General features: G+C 46.4%; 1 protein-coding gene across 3 annotated transcripts in view; it reads right to left on the bottom strand.

Annotated features, from left to right (window-relative positions):
• Positions 1 to 11,798: 11,798 nt before the first annotated feature.
• Positions 11,799 to 17,239, bottom strand: part of sptbn1 (spectrin, beta, non-erythrocytic 1) — a 195,776-nt gene continuing 190,335 nt past the window's right edge. For all 3 annotated transcript variants that reach the window (XM_078404832.1, XM_078404834.1, XM_078404833.1), the window contains 2 exons: positions 13,357 to 13,399; positions 11,799 to 13,102 (listed from right to left, as the gene is read on the bottom strand). In XM_078404832.1, the coding sequence (XP_078260958.1) occupies positions 12,899 to 13,102; positions 13,357 to 13,399 (247 nt within the window). In that variant the 3' untranslated portion in view covers positions 11,799 to 12,898. The remainder of the gene's footprint in view (positions 13,103 to 13,356; positions 13,400 to 17,239) is intronic.

Here is a 17,239-nt window from a genome sequence, read left to right as displayed (position 1 = left end):
AGGAACGAAAATACACCTTTCCGCCCACAAGATAACAGGTAAGATTGCTACTCGTACATGTTCTCCATGCAACACTTTATCTGACGGATGCAAGGCACTTCACCTTTCCTTCATTCAGTGTGAGACCGAGTGGGGAGTATTGTGCCAGGTGGAAAATGGTTGAAAATCAAATAACATTCAGAACATAGAAAACACATCACAAGAATAAGCCCCAAGGCTCACAATGTCTGCGCCGAACATGATGCCAAGATATACTAATCACATCTGCCTGCACATGATCCATAACCATGTGCCTATCCACAAAGCCTCTTAAATGCCAATCCACCACCAGCGCATTCCAAGCACCACTGTAGAAAAAGTATCTTGTTCATCTCCTTACATTAAAGATACAGTGCCTTCCATAATGTTTGGGACAAAGACCCATCATTTATTTATTTGCCTCTGTACTCCACAATTTGAGATTTGTGATAGAAAAAATCACGTGGTTAAAGTGCACATTGTCAGATTTTAGTAAAGGGTATTTTTATACATTTTGGTTTCACCATGTAGAAATTATAGCTGTGTTTATTCATAGTCCCCCCCATTCCAGGGCACCATAATGTTTGGGACACATGGCTTCACAGGTGTTTGTAATTGTTCAGGTGTTTAATTGCCTCCTTCATGCAGGTATAAGAAAGCTCTCAGCACCCAGTCTTTCCTCCAGTCTTTCCATCACCTTTGGAAACTTTTTTTGGTGTTTATCAACAAGAGGACCAAAGTTGTGCCAATGAAAGTCAAATAAGCCATTATGAGACTGAAAAACAAGAATAAAACTGTTAAAGACATCAGCCAAACCTTAGGCTTACCAAAATCAGCTGTTTGGAACATCATTAAGAAGAAAGAGAGCACTGGTGAGTTTAGTAATCACAAAGGGACTGGAAGACCTCCACAGCTGATGACAGAAGAATTCTCTCTATAATAAAGCAAAATCCCCAAACACCCGTCCGACAGATCAGAAACACTCTCCAGGAGTCAGGTGTGGATTTGTCAATAACCACTGTCCGCAGAAGACTTCATGAACAGAAATACAGAGGCTACACTGCAAGATGCAAACCACCGGTTAGCTGCAAAAATAGATGGCCAGGTTACAGTTTGCCAAGAAGTACTTAAAAGAACAACCACAGTTCAGGAAAAAGGTCTTGTGAACAGATAAGACGAAGATTAACTTATATTAGAGTGATGGCAAGAGCAAAGTATGGAGGAGAGAAGGAACTGCCCAAGATGCAAAGCATACCACCTCATCTGTGAAACGCAGTGGTGGGGGTGTTATGGCCTGGGCATGTATGGGTGCTGAAGGCACTGGCTCACTTATCTTCATTGATGATACAACTGCTGATGGTAGTAGCATAATGAATTCTGTAAGATTTGAGAAGTTTTCCCTCATTTGGAAAGCAACACAATACCAAAGAGCTGCAGTTTGGACATTTTAAACAAGAGACTGGGGCTGATAGCGGAGAAAGGCTGCGGTCAGATTAACAAAGGATGTCACAATCTGTGGGTCCTAAAATGGCCGCAGGACCTCGTGACCAGCCACAAAAGGTAAAAACCTTACATCCCAGTCTCTAGGTTTTCTGCAAAGCCATGGCCAGAACAAAGGATGGGTATTGGCCATGCAGAAACCTACGAAACCAGGTCGGAGTCCAGACACTGGGGCGCTGACATCAGCATACTCACAATGCCCCAAGCCGACCTAAACAGTTCATCTCAGTGAGGGGGCACAATAGCCCATAGAAAACTACCTGGTAGGTGATGGGAAACCAGTTAACACCCATCACCTCACAATGAAATCCCAATTTACACCGTCTGGCCATCCCCGGTATCCCCGAACATAAGCGCAGATCAGAAGAAAACCTCATACATATCTTTTTGAACAAAGAGATTCCAAGATCTGGCGGGAGATAGGACGGGTCAGAAACAGTATAACTGGCCACTACTTTTGGGTGAAGAAGTTAAGTCAAGTTAAGTCAACTCGAGAAGAAAACAGTCTAGGGTCCTTCCGCTGCTGGACATGGGGGGCAGGGTGTGGTGGAGAGAGACGCCCCTCCAAATAAGGGATATGTATGTAAATGTATGTAAATGTCTAAGTAAATGCCTGTATTGAATATGTAACCTCCGGAAATGTCGGATGGGTTTGTTTAAAAAAGATGTTTTGTAAATGATATTTATTACTTGAATAAAGTATTTTTTGATTAAAAAAAAAAGGAACGCAAGCAGGCAAGTCAGAAGGAAGTCAAACGAATGCAGGAGGAAGAAACGACAGGCAAGAAGAACGGATGCAAGAGAGAGGAACAGGCACGCAACTCGAGAAGAAATACTGCAAAACGAACAGCCAGTAACCCCAGTAATAGCCCCATGGTGAGCATGGACTCCAAATCCTACATATCCTGGACATAGTTTAGTGTAGAGGGGAGGGTGGTTGTGAATAAACGTTGGGTGTGTATTAAAATATGTGTTGGTCAAGGTTGCGATGCGTCGTACGTTCCCCATCTTACAGTCGTGTATATGTCTTGTAGAACTGTGTGTTTTAAGAATTCATAAGCAAAAGGTATTCGTGTATATGTCTTATAGAACTGTGTGTGTTTTATGATTCAGTTATAAGTATTCGTGTGATTCGGTATGTGTTTCATAGACATGTATTATAGAACTGTATAAGTATTCATGGACAATAGTCCCAAGTGCTGAATAAAAGCCTTTTCATTTAAACCCTGGTTTTGAAACCTGGTCTGGTTGAATTTTTTCTGCACTATAAGAGCTCCTGTATCTAAGCCCAGTGTCTAGAACCGTAAGGGGTGAGTGGGTCGAACCACTCACGGGGAACCAGTGTGCCCGGCCTGGTCAAGGGATCAGAGCAAGGCACGGGGACCTTAGGTCGGGCGAAAGCTCGGCGCAGAAACCCCTTACAGATAATGGCGACCACGAAGGGACACTGGCAGCAGGATGATAGTGTACCAGAAAAGGATTTTAAAACTAGGGACATAATGGACGAGCGCATTGCGGACTATGTGTTTAGTAAGGTGAATATCACCAAACAATGGATGTGTGCGTTACTAGATGACAAGCGCCCACTGGATGCAGCAATCCGGTGGACGGCCAGTACAGCCCATAAGAAATCTGTAGAGAAGGCGGTCTGGCTGACCTGCTATAAAAAGCAGGTCCAGCTTTTGGACCGTGTGGTTGTGGCACAGGCAGCCCAGATCAGGGACCTTCAGGAGGAGGTAGAGGAGAAGGCTGCGGGTGGGAACCAGTTGATTGAGGCTCTGGACTCTTTAAACAAGGAGCGCCGGGTCGTGACCAACCGCCACGAAGCCAGGGTAGAGCTGATGGAGTGTCAGATCACTGAGGCTATGCGCAGTAAGGGCAAGCTCAGGGAGCAGTGTGCTTCCCTGAGCCACCAGCTGGAGACCTAGGAAGAGAAACTTAAGGGAGTTAGGGCAACCTATAAAATGGTTTTGGAGGACAGGTCGGAAGGGGCCGACCACGGGGCCTGCCTGCAGGAGATAGAGGGTCTGCGGGGTGCTTTAAATAAAGCAAGCGGGCTGGTCTGTTTGATGAACCCCCCCGCGGGCCAGTCACTAGCGGGTGCGAAGGTCCCGGTTCCGATCCCTAGAAAGACCATGGTGGCTTCAGCCCCCAGACTCCACAATTCCCCTAGCTACGAGGCATCCTGGAAAAGGGGTAGTGTAGGGGAGAGAGAGAGAGAGGAGCTCCCGGTAGAATACTCGGCACCGGCGCCCATGTGCCCGGTCCTGGAAACCAGACGGGGACCCACTACGCTGAATGGGGACGCCGGACCCATTCAGAGCGAGATCGTGGTGCCCCACAGCTCCCAGCAGTTAAGAGCTATGATCGGACATGTAATTAAATTGTCCGAATCAGGGGACCCTTCGCTGCATTTTAGAAGATCGAGCAAACCGCCGCAATCAACGGTTGCGACGAGGGAGAACGGGCAAAAATGTTGCTGTTCTCCCTGGACAGCTCGATCCTCCAATGCCTCTCAGACGAGAGTAAAAGAGGGACCAGGACCTACGATCTCCTGCGGGACGAGGTCCTGGAAGTCTTGGGGATGGGTGATGAGGGTCCATTTGCCCGATTGGAGAGGACCCTCCAGATGGAGGGAGAACCCCCAAGGGTTTTTGCGGCGCGACTGTGGACAGTATATCAGAGCAGTTGCCCGCACGTCCCCGCGCGGGATGACCTGGCCGGGAATGGGAGAGCCCAGTGGCTCCGTTGCTTGGTGTCAAACAGCCTGGCAGCCGTCAGGGAACAGGCGAAAGCCTGGTTTGATCCCACAAATAGCACGGAGGAGGCGGTTTTGGACCATCTCACGGTATCATATCATATCATATATCATATACATACAGCCGGAAACAGGGTATAGAAACACCCGGAGTACGTCTACCCGACTCGAAAAAGGGAAGGTGTACGTAGCGGAGGCTACTGCACTGGCCCAAAAGGAGTGGCGACAGGAGGGTAACCCTACCACACAGTCAAAGTGTTTCAGGTGCGGTAAAGTGGGACACTGGCAGGGCCCACACCAAGGAAGATAGGGTTGGCACCACCCAGCGCACCGAGGTCCCAGTTAAGCCCGAGATCATCGAAACGATGATCGAGGTGATGCAGTCCCTCATGGCCGCCCAGGGGAAGGTGGCAGTCGCTACCGGCTCCCCGGGTGCGAGGGGGGCACTGGACATTCCCCAATGACATCAGCCCACGCAGCCTGCCTATCTGTGTCCTCTCCGCTACGATGCGTGGAAGAGACCGCTTATGGAGATGGTAGTGGAGAGGCAAAGGGGCAGTTATCTGTTGGACACGGGGGCTTCATGCACCGTGGTCCACACAGAGGAACCCTTTGACTCTCCCCTGTCCACGGGGGTCCCTTTCGCACTGGCGGGGTTCACAGGGAAGGAACAGGCTGGCGCACGTTCACAGCCAAGGATGAGGCAGGTCACGCAGACAGGCAAGGTTGCCTGCGTGAGGAGGGAGGACATTCTCCAGGAATGGAGGGTCTCCCGTTTTGGGTGGGATTCAGGTGAGGAAGAGCCTGATCAGCTCGACCAGGGGCTGGATCCCATTACGGAGGAAGAGGAGTCGGAGGGGGACGACAGTAACGTCCCCGACTCAAGCACCAGGAAGGCGGGGGTAGCGAGCGAAGGCTCACCACCTGTAGATACAGGTAGAGTGAGGCCGGATGCCGCGGGTATACCCAGCACCAAGGGGGCAGAGCTGGATGAGGCGGGGCCAGGGTCGGCAGCTGCGGGTGGTACCCGAGCTGCAGCACGGCAGGAACCGGTCCTCAGCCAGGCTGTCCAGGGGGCAGTGTCTAAGGTGATCCTCCGTAGGTCCAGCAGGAAACCCCAACTTAGGAAGTTTTGGCCAGAGGTCAATCACGCCCCGAGGTACGGGAGCCAAGTAGGAAGGAGGGAGCTTACGTCTCGGAGGGGACCTAGCCCCCGCCAGGCAGCGACAGGCTGCGGAGGATCAAAGGTGGGAGACAGCGTGGTGCAGCCGCAGGGGACGACCCGCTGCAGCCCTGACAGGGATTAGCTGAGCCGCCCTGGGAAGGCGGCGCTGTATCATATTTTAGGTAAATTTTAGATAAGTTTAAGTATTTTAGATACGTTTTGTGGGGATAGTTAGCGTTTAAATAAAGTTGATGCGTCCAGGATGTGTGGGTGTGGGGTGCAGGCTGGGGGTCAAGAGACCCGCCCGCAGAGGCGTTTAACAAAGCCAAGCCCTCCCCAAGAGGCTGGCTATACCATTCTTCTTTATCTGTTTTCTGGAGTGGAAGGAGGCACTCGTATGGTGGATCTTTGCCACGGCGATCGGATGTGGGTGGACCTATCGGGGCCACACCAAGGACATCATCATCTACGGCTGCTCCGGGGACACGGCTCCCATCGCGACCGATGGGACTGGAAGGAGAGAAGCGGAGGAGACCGCAGTTTACTTCCATGAAGGCCGGTGGCCGGGGTGGCTGGGATCGAACTCCTCAGAGTATTCCAGCACCCCAGGTTTTGCTTATCGGGACGCTTTATTATTGTGCCCGAGAATCAAGATCATCGCCCAAAAGATCAGCGCCACCGTTGGCAAAAGGATCTGCCTGGTATGCACGGGGAAGGTCCCCGCGAGCAGGCGGTGGTGGCTGAGGAAAACGAGCAGGACAATGGCCAACTCCACTGTTGAGTGGGAGAGACTTGACAACAACACTCACAGAACTATTTCTGGGACTAAAGAACAGTTGAGTGTGTGTTGGGACAAATGGTGGGAACCGGATGAGGGGATTTATATGTGTATGTGGGGTTCGAGGTATCGTTGCCCCACGGGCAACAGCATATTTTTCCAGAGACAGTGGCAGGATGACGGTAAGGGGATGAGGTGGGATGTTAGCTCGCGGGCTTGTGGGGTCCCCCTTTCCCCGATCCCGGTAAACGCCACTGAACTCATCACACGACCACGCATAACACCTCCCACAGTTCCACTGGCAGTAGCACAGGAGGGTGAGTGCCCAAAAACCACTAAGGGGAAAATGTAAAAGAGGGCAGCACCTCAATAACCGAGTACATCAAGGGGAATGGAGAGACCGTTACGTGCGGGTGGGCGAGCAGGACCCAGCCGCAAGCTGCTAGGAGGACGTGCCCCCCCCCCCCTCCGCACCGAGTAGACTGTGTTTTATATTGTCCCCTTTTAAAATTTGTATAAACTAAGTTTTTGTATTCGAATTTGTATCAAGAGTGATTGTGAAGGAATGTAAACAAAATGTATCGTTTTGCTGTTGTGTTTGTTTTCATGTCCTACATTACAGCTGACACCAGTAGGAGGATGGCGGCGGCATCGGCCTGGGATGAGGTGTAGGTGTATATGTCCGATATGAAAATGTACATGTAATATAGTTTTGCCCGGGACACGGGCAGTAAAGGTCAGCCTAAGAGATGGGGACTGTACGTTCGCAATGAAACACTAGTTTAGTTAAAACCTCAGGGGTCTGGATATGGAGAATCGGGAAAACATTGCTCAACCACATTATTTAATTGATTCGATAAGCTGGGGTTATGCAAATCAACAGGAGGGACTGTAAGATTTGAGAAGTTTTCCCTCATTTGGAAAGCAACACCAAACCAAAGAGCTGCAGTTTGGACATTTTAAACGAGAGACTGGGGCTGATAGCGGAGAAAGGCTGCGGTCAGATTAACAAAGGATGTCACAATCAGTGGGTCCTAAAATGGCTGCAGGACCTCGTGACCAGCCACAAAAAGTAAAAAACCTTACATCCCAGTCTCTAGGTTTTCTGCAAAATCATGGCCAGAACAAAGGATGGGTATTGGCCATGCAGAAACCTACGAAACCAGGTCGGAGTCCAGACACTGGGGCGCTGACATCAGCATACTCACAATGCCCCAAGCCGACCTAAACAGTTCATCTCAGTGAGGGGGCACAATAGCCCATAGAAAACTACCTGGTAGGTGATGGGAAACCAGTTAACACCCATCACCTCACAACGAAATCCCAATTAACACCGTCTGGCCATCCCCGGTATCCCCGAACATAAGCGCAGATCAGAAGAAAACCTCATACATATCTTTTTGAACAAAGAGATTCCAAGATCTGGCGGGAGATAGGACGGGTCAGAAACAGTATAACTGGCCACTACTTTTGGGTGAAATAGTTAAGTTAAGTTAAGTCAACTCGAGAAGAAAACCTGCAGGGAACGCCGTCTTCCGGTTCATCTGGGGGTCGGCGATGGACCGGGTGCGACGAGCCACAATGCACAAGTCGGCAGACAACGGGGGTAAAGACGTGCCCAACGTCGCCCTCATTCTGATGGCCACTTTCGTGTGTGGCTGCATCAGGCGGAGCATAGAGCCAAGGCACGTGGGCACCAAATGCCACTACCTGCTGAGGTTCTACCTGTCCCCGGTGTTGCGAAGGATGGGCCTGGCGCAGATGCCACGCAATGTGCCAGTCAGCTGGACATTGCCGAACCATCTGTCGTTTGTGGACAGGTTCTTCCGGACCAACACCTTTGACCACAAGTCCATCGGGCAGTGGTCAGCACGGAACGTCCTGCAGGCACTGCAGGGGAATGACTCCATGGATCCTGTGGCGTGGTTCCCAGAACAGACAGCCCAGCTTGTCTGGCAAAATGCCTCATCGCCAGTACTCACCAACAAGCACCAAGACCTGGCTTGGCTGGCGGTGAGGGGAGCCCTCCCAGTCAGATCCTTCCTGCACCGCCGGAACCTCACTACCAGCGCACGCTGCCCTCGGGACGGCTGCTACGGAGAGGAAACGGTGGCCCACCTCTTCAAAGAGTGTGGATTTGCCAGGCGAGTCTGGAGAGGTCTGCAGGGGTCCCTGTCACGATTCATTCCGAGCAGCTCCGTCACAGAGGACTCTGTGCTCTACGGACTGTTCCCAGGGACGCATTCCGAGACTGACATCGAGTGCTGCTGGAAGGTCATCAACTCGGTGAAAGACGCTCTTTGGTCTGCCCGATCCTTGTTGACCTCCCAGCGGAGCGAGCTGTCCGTCAAGGAATGTTGCCGACTGGCCCACTGCAGACTGCAGGAGTACGTGCTGAGGGACGCTCTGAAGCTCGGTGCAGCCAACGCCAAGGCCCTGTGGGGGAGGACCACAGTCTAGGGTCCTTCCGCTGCTGGACATGGGGGGCAGGGTGTGGTGGAGAGAGACGCCCCTCCAAATAAGGGATATGTATGTAAATGTATGTAAATGTCTAAGTAAATGCCTGTATTGAATATGTAACCTCCGGAAATGTCGGATGGGTTTGTTTAAAAAAGATGTTTTGTAAATGATATTTATTACTTGAATAAAGTATTTTTTGATATAAAAAAAAAAAAAAAAAAAAAAAAAGGGAACGCAAGCAGGCAAGAAAACGAATGCAGGAGGAAGAAAAGACAGGCAAGAAGAACGGATGCAAGAGAGAGGAACAGGCACGCAACTCGAGGAGAAATACTGCAAAACGAACAGCCAGTAACCCCAGTAATAGCCCCATGGTGAGCATGCATCCAAATCCTACATATCCTGGACATAGTTTAGTGTAGAGGGGAGGGTGGTTGTGAATAAACGTTGGGTGTGTATTAAAATATGTGTTGGTCAAGGTTGCGATGCGTCGTACGTTCCCCATCTTACAGTCGTGTATGTGTCTTGCAGAACTGTGTTTAAGAATTCATAAGTAAAAGGGTATTCGTGTATATGTTTTGTGGAACTGTGTGTTTCAAGAATTCAGCGAAGAAGGTATTCGGATATATGTCTCGTGGAACTGTGTGTTTTTAAGTTTTCAGCGAAAAGGGTATTCGGGTATATGTCTTGTGAACTGTGCGTTTTGTGATTAATAAATCAAAGGTATTCATGTATTCGGTATGTGTATTATAGATATGTCTTATAGAACTGTATAAATATTCATGGACAATAGTCCCAAGTGCTGAATAAAAGCCTTTTCATTTAAACCCTGGTTTTGAAATCTGGTCTGGTTGAATTTTTTCTGCACTATAAGAGCTCCTGCATCTAAGCCCAGTGTCTAGAACCGTAAGGGGTGAGTGGGTCGAACCACTCACGGGGAACCAGTGTGCACGGCCTGGTCAAGGGATCAGAGCAAGGCACGGGGACCTTAGGTCGGGCGAAAGCTCGGCGCAGAAACCCCTTACAATTCCGAAGTGTATAGAACACATCCTATCTGCTCAAGTTTAAACAAATGCCTCAAAACCCATTGGCCTGTGGTTCATTCAACAGCAATACCATGATCCCAAACATACTGCTAAAGCAACAAAGGAGTTTTTCAAAACTAAAAAAATGGTCAATTCTTGAGTTATCAGTCACCCGATCTGAACCCAATTGAGCATGCCTTTTATATGCTGAAGAGAAAACTAGCCTCCAAAACAAGCATAAGCTAATGATGGCTGCAATACAGGCATGGCAGAGCATCACCAGAGAAGACACCCAGCAACTGGTGATGTCCATGAATCGCAGACTTCAAGCAGTCATTGCATGCAAAGGATATGCAACTAAATACTAAACATGACTACTTTCATTTACATGACAGTGCTGTGTCCCAAACATTAAGGTGCCCTGAAATGGGGGGACTATGTATAAACACTGCAGTAATTTCTACATGGTGAAACCAAAATGTATAAAAATGGCCTTTATTAAAATCTGACAATATGCACTTTAACCACATGTAATTTTTTCAATTACAAATCTCAAATTGTGGAGTACAGAAGCAAATAAATAAATGATGGGTCTTTGTCCCAAACATTATGGAGGGCACTGTCCTCTGGTCTTTGACATTTCTACCAAGAGAAAACGGTTGTGACCGTCCACTCCATCTATGCCACCCATAATTTTATATATTTATATCAGGTCTTCTCTCAACTTCCAGCATTCTTGAGAAAACAGTGAGAGTTTGTCCACCCTCTCCTTATGGTTAATACCCTCTGTAGGAGCCATGTGTGTTTATTAGCTGTCTTAGCATATTATATTATTTTGTATCTTGCTGTATTATTTTTGGGCACTTGGGGGTTGTCATGAGATGAATACATATATGGGCATAATGGACTGGGAGAACTAGGTACTATCTGGGAATGCAGAGACGGGATGCGTCAGATACGGAGAAGCTATGTTGAGATATAGTTCTTACCAGACCTATTACGAGAGAAAAGCTTGGATAGATACAAATCTTGGATAGATACAAATCTGTTTATATTACTACTTCAATAAACGACTAATTAAACTGAAACGTCATGTTTGTCAGAAACGACTCTGTTGTCGGTTTGCGTCAAGATCGATCACTCCAGCCTCCGTGAAAAGGTGGCAAGCGGAGAGGACTTTATCGTAAGGACTGAAGTTGCCATTACACCCTCTAATCTTGGCAGCATTTTAGTAAACCTCTTCTGCATCCTCTCCAAAACCTCCACTTCCTTCCTGCAATGGGGTGATCAGCAGCGCAAGCAATACTCCAAATGCAACATAGCTGAAATCTTGAGCTGCATGATGACTTCCTGACACATGTGCTCAATGTTCTGGCCGATGAAAGTGAGCATACATATGCCTTCTTTACCTCTATATCTTCTTGTATTGCCACTTTAAGGGAGCTATGGTCCTGGACTCCAAGGTCTGTCTTCACATCAATGCCATTAAGGGTCTTGCCATCAATCGTACAGCTTCCCTTACATTTGACATCCCAACATGCAACACCTCACACTTAGTTTATCTAAGCATCTGATACTTTCCCCAAACTGCCCATATCGTTTCTCTGGATCCTTCTATTGGCCTCCCCACCACCTCCACCCCTTTCACATCCATCCTCGTGATTCTCATTCTCGTCAATGAAAGAGCAGAGAAGAATGCTCTCTTCTACTGCACGTGTAACCTGGAACAAAGTGCAGGGTAAAGTATCCTATCTTCTACCTCAAAGGACCAGGCCGAAAGCTAGTTCACGGGCTGTGCTTGGCATCCATGCTCTTGTCGTGTGGATCATATTAATCTGATTACAGATGTTTTGTGCCAACATGCAATTTGGCATTTAGTGGGTATGCACAAATGAGATAAATAGATTGTTTAGCTATAAACTTGAATCACAGGATGCACACAGACTGTAACACATGGTGTAAACATTTCTATTCAGTATCTAATTCATTTCAAATACTGGGAAACCTTTCAAAATAAACTCATGGATTATATGCAGCAGTTAGAACTTAGTTACCAACATGTTGAAGCAAACATTCGTAGAGTATACACAAACTGCATTTAGCTCAAACAAAAGGTTTATTGAAACTTATACAAGAATACCCATGGCACAACGTTTTAAAAGCATTTAATGACATCGCACATTTTTAAAACGGATAAGGTAAGAGTCTACAGGTGCAGTCCCATATAGCTGAAAACCTGTTGTACTATATGACTACAGGCCCACCCTTTTCAAGGAATCATTCCTATTATGTATCCTGATTGTGCAGTAAGATGAAATTTTCAGTATAATAGTTACAGGGACAGAAATACACACTATGTATCAAATAGTAATGCAGCAAAATTATAACACGCAGTGCTTTAGCCAACAAGCAAATAACCATTTCAGTAACATTACTTTTCCAAAGAATGAATCCCCACTTCAACACTTAACATCAATGCCTGGGAAAGGTTTAATATACATCTAAAGTTTTATATTTGTACTAGAATTATTTGAAACATACAGTATAATGCAACTGAGCAACAAAAAGAAATTGTTAAAATTACAGATTATTTAAAAGTGAATCAGTATACTAATTCATTCTTATATACCAACATTCTTTAATTACGTTTGCTGTGCAAGAGCCAGCAGTTTTTGTTAATATCTGCTGCCAGGCTAACTTGATTTTTTTGAATTAAAATGCAAATTAATGCGCTTGCTTTTGTTATAGCAAAGATGGTACAATATTTTTTTTAAAAATAAATGGGGATGGAAGTTTTTACTAGTCAAGACTCGGCATAGCAACTTTAGTAAATGGAATTGGACAAGTATTTTGGTTTTTTTTTAATACACATTCCATGTGCACAATAAAAGTTTTTAAAAGCACTGCCGCCTTGCATTCCAGTAGCACATGGACGTAGATTGATTTACTTCCAAGAGAGCCTCACAAAATTGAGGAGAGATTTAGATGCTTGGACCCTAAACTACATACAAATCATCAACAACTGGTCCTTTCGTTTTAAAATGAAAGCTGCCCAATGTACCTCACATTCTAAAGATTAGCAACACTCTGATACTCTTGGTTAATTAGAAATAACTGGCTTGAGGACATTAGGCACAGGGTATAATGTATTGGTTCTAAATGCTCATGCTGGAGTTTTATTGGAAGTATATGAAATGCTACTTCTTTTTGCCAAACAGACTGAATCTCTTCTCTTTGTCTTTCTCACGTCTGCCAGGGCTAGATTCACCGGTCGACACCACACTTGCTGGCAGGGTCTGGGCACGGCTAGCTGCCGGAGTACTCTGGGCACTTGGAGGCGTCTCACTCCTGTCGGTAGACCCAGCAGAAGTGATAGCTTGAATCCAGCCATTCATGTCCTCCTAAAATCAAATTGCAAAGAAATGATGTTTTCATTATGTGTTTACAGATGCAGAGCAATACACTGTAAGAAGTTTTACAAAAGAATTACTTAAAAAAACCTTTCAAAATCCAGTTCTTAAAATACAGATTAATACATTAAAAAATTTTGGATGCTTGAATTAAGTCTTATGGAGGAGGTTAAATTGGTTATTGTGTATAATAAAACGGACTTGAAAATTTACAAATTTTACTTATGATAGATTTAGAAACTTACATCATCTTTGGCTTGGAAGAGATATTCATTGCCATCGCTCAACCTGTTTTAGTGGAGAAATAATTTATATGCAGTTGTTACAAAATCAAATCTAACAAAGTTCCAGGTTTGACCCCCCCCCCCCCCCCCCTTTGCAGTAGTATGTGCTTGAGCATGTGCCATATGAAAAGTGTAAAACGAGCAACCATGCTCCCGTGATAAAGAACTTCCCAAATGGATATTACTATTCCCAAACACAAAGAATGGCTGCTTGACTGAGATACCAGAGAACCAACTGGCATTTGCAGATCTATACCACAGTAGCATCTTTTGCATCTTTTTACAAAAAAAAAGAAAAAATTCAGTTATATCACTAATAATATCCATAAAATAGGGACGCTGATGCTTATTATAAACAAATGCATATAAATAGCAACTTTAACTTCTGAAACATCCCGAAGTACTTGACAAGAGTACTATTAGAAAAAAAATGACACTGAGCCACAGAAACAAGTAACAGACCAGATGACTGAGAGGTGGGTTTTGAGAATTATTTCAGACAAAACAGAGCTAAAGAAAAAGATGAATGGCAGTTTCACAAGGAATTCCTGATGTTGAAGCCTAAGTTACTGAACATGAACTGACCCAGCAGTGAAGTGTAAGAGACAAGAATTGGAGGAGTAAATAAATGCAGAAGGTGGAAAAGGTTGCAGAAGATGAACAAGGAGCAAGGCCATGGAGGAACTAACAATAAGAATATTGTTTTTAATCAAAACTTTGTCAAAAGGGCAATCTGCCGAAGCCACCAACTTTCGGGTTAAGGGGTGTAATGTGCTTTGGAGCAGTGAGATGAGTAAAAATGTATACAAGGTGGGGAAATTGGAAAGATCTTGGCCAAGTACAATATGGACATGAATGAGTATTTCAAAAGAAAACAAGTTAGGCCGGGGGCAGCTGAGCAATACTATGTATCACATGCTGTGTCCTGTGTTGTACCCCTTTAATTCCCGAGGCCTAGCCGTGATGTCATATCCTCTTACAAGCAGGTACAATGTCATTTCCTCTTACAAGCAGATACAAAATCTTACATCTCCCTTCTTTCATATTAAAAAAATACATCTATAAAACATAACGCATTATATAACAAGGCACAACAACTTCAAATGAAGTGTCAGAAGTTTTGAACCTGAAACACTGAAATAGTCCCGGTGTCCTTAATTCACGTATGAATTGGGAAAAGGAAAGTCCGTGAAGGGAGAATCCTGACAGGAATTAGCAATCCTGAAGCTGAAAAGGGACAAATCGAGCGCCAAACGTCTAGTGTTTCAAGGCACAGTAAGTACGCTAGACCACAGTCCCGTGTATACAGTGTGGTGGAAGTGACCCGAGTGCATGATGTCGGCGAGTGATAGGCCATCGATGAACTGGCAGGCAAAAGATCTGCACCTAGAATGGAAACGTTTCAAACAGCACTGCCATTTTACATTTGAGGGTAATTAGCCATTAAGTCTGAGAAAGAAAAGGTGAGCTATCTGATGACATACATAGGCGATAAAGGGAGGGAGATTTACCTAACCTTCCGATGGAACACAATTACTCTCCAAAACGGGGATGAAATCCTTGAGAACGAGACTCTGCAAGGAGTGTACAAGCACCATGAGATGTATGTCAAGCCCAAGAAAAATCAGATAAGGGCCACTGTCAACTTTCACAGACGACGGCAGCGCGACACCGAGAAGTTTGACAATTTTGTGACTGACCTGAAGTTGCTGGTCAAGAATTGTCACTATAAGGAGGAGGAGAGAATGCTCAGAGATGCAATTGTGCTCCGTTCCCACCACCAGACAGTACCTGAGAAATGCCTTGAGAAAGAAGACGAACTAACACTGGATGCAGCAATCAGTATTGGCCAGAACTACGAAACAGCCCAAGAGAGTATGGAAGCCATCGACAAAGAAGAGGATAAAGTGCATGCTATGTACACAGGTGCTGGCAGAGGGAATTTCATGGGGTCCAGAAAGAAAAGGCCAAAACCTAGACTGGATAAGAGTCACTACAGGAGCCCAGATAAAGGCAAAGAACAAAGAGCAAGCAAGGAGTCCGACTCGGTGTAAGAGATGCGGATACTCTGCACAACATGAGAGTTGCCCTGCCAAAGGTCGGAAGTGTTCAGTCTGCAAAAAACTCAACCATTTTGCAGCAGTCTGCAGAGAAAGTAGCAAGCAAATATGATTGAGGAGAAGGCAGCAGTTTCCTATCCACCAGACTCTTCCGCAGACAAAGATAGTGAGGACGGCTATGAATATGCACACATGTATGCTGTACATGACATGTCACTCACTCAGTCAGTCAGGGGATGACTGGTATGAAACTCTGCACGTCAATGGACAGGAGATGAGAGTACAGATAGACACAGGATGCTCGTACTCAATAATGCCAGCGCATATCTTCAAAAAGATGGAGAACAAACCAAAACTGCACAAAGCAAAGAGGCGGTTTGTGTCCTACTCCAACCACACACTGGAACACATTGGGTGTGTGAAATTGACCACAACATATAAAGACTACACCCTTGACGTTGAGTATCATGTGGTCGAGGCTGATGGCAAGCCAGTGCTGATGTCAGGGGCAGACAGTGCCAGATTGAACCTGATACAAAGGCTCCACAACATCGATGAGTATCCAGAATTGATGCACACAACTGGCACACTCCCTGGGACGTACACATTGAAAATGGACCCAACTCACCAAGGCGACAACTGCAAGCCTTGGCCAAGAAAGTCTCAGCAAAGCTACAGGAGATGGAGAGAAATGGGCACATTGTCAGAGTGCAAGAGCCAACAGACTGGGTCAACTCAATGGTGATGGTAGTGAAGAACGGAAAGGTACGCATCTGCATAGACCTGGAAGACCGCAACAAAGCGATCAGACGAGAACACTACCCCATACCAACCGTAGAGGAGGTAGTGGCATCGATGCCAGATGCCAAAGTCTTCTCTGTCATAGATGCAAAATCAGGATTTCTCCAGATCAAACTTGAGTACGAGTCGAGTTTGCTGACGACCTTCAATACGCCTCATGGACGCTACCGCTGGCTCCACCTCCCATTTGGGATCAAGAGAGCCCCAGAAATCTTCCAGAGGATCATGGATGGAATGTTGGAAGGGATCCATGGGGCAAGAGCGATCATGGACGACATCCTGATATCGGGAAAAGACAGCATAGAGCATGATGAAGTGCTCCGGCAAGTGGCGCAACAGGCAAAGCTGTACAATGAAGCTAAACGAGGAGAAGTGTCAGATCAGGAAGTCTGAGGTGCAGTATGTCAGACATCTTGTCACAGCAGCAGGACTCAGGCCTGATCCGGCAAAGATTGAAGCTGTTAAGCGGATGCCTGCACCTACAAACAAGAAAGAAGTGCAACAATTCCTTGGCTTCGTACAGTACCTGTCTAAGTTCATTCCACACTTCAGCAAGGTTGATGAACCACTTAGAGCCCTGACCTTGAGGGATGCACATTTCCAGTGGGATCATGCCCAGCAGCGAATCTTCGACAAGCTCAAAGACCTGCGCACCGCTTCCCCTGTACTAGCGTACTACGATGTGACAAAGAGCGTGGTAATACAATGTGACGCTAGTAGCTACGCTCTGGGAGGAGTGTTACTCCAAGAAGGCCACCCCATAGCATATACATCAAGGGCAATGACAGAGACTGAAACGCGATACGCCCAGATCAAAAAAGAGATGTTAGCGATCGTATACAGTTGCCGCAAATTCACTGATCTTTGGAAAGTCAGTGCTAATGGAATCAGATCACAAGCCCCTACAGGCAATCTTCCTCAAGCCTTTGCTGTCAGCACCAATGAGACTGCAAAGGATGCTCCTCAGGTTGCAGCCCTATGAC

The sequence above is a fragment of the Rhinoraja longicauda genome, chromosome 9 (genome assembly GCF_053455715.1).
Source record: "Rhinoraja longicauda isolate Sanriku21f chromosome 9, sRhiLon1.1, whole genome shotgun sequence".
Taxonomy (NCBI): Eukaryota; Metazoa; Chordata; class Chondrichthyes; order Rajiformes; family Arhynchobatidae; genus Rhinoraja; species Rhinoraja longicauda.
The sequence above is the reverse complement of the archived record's forward strand: the minus strand, read 5'-3'. Positions and strand labels throughout refer to the sequence as shown.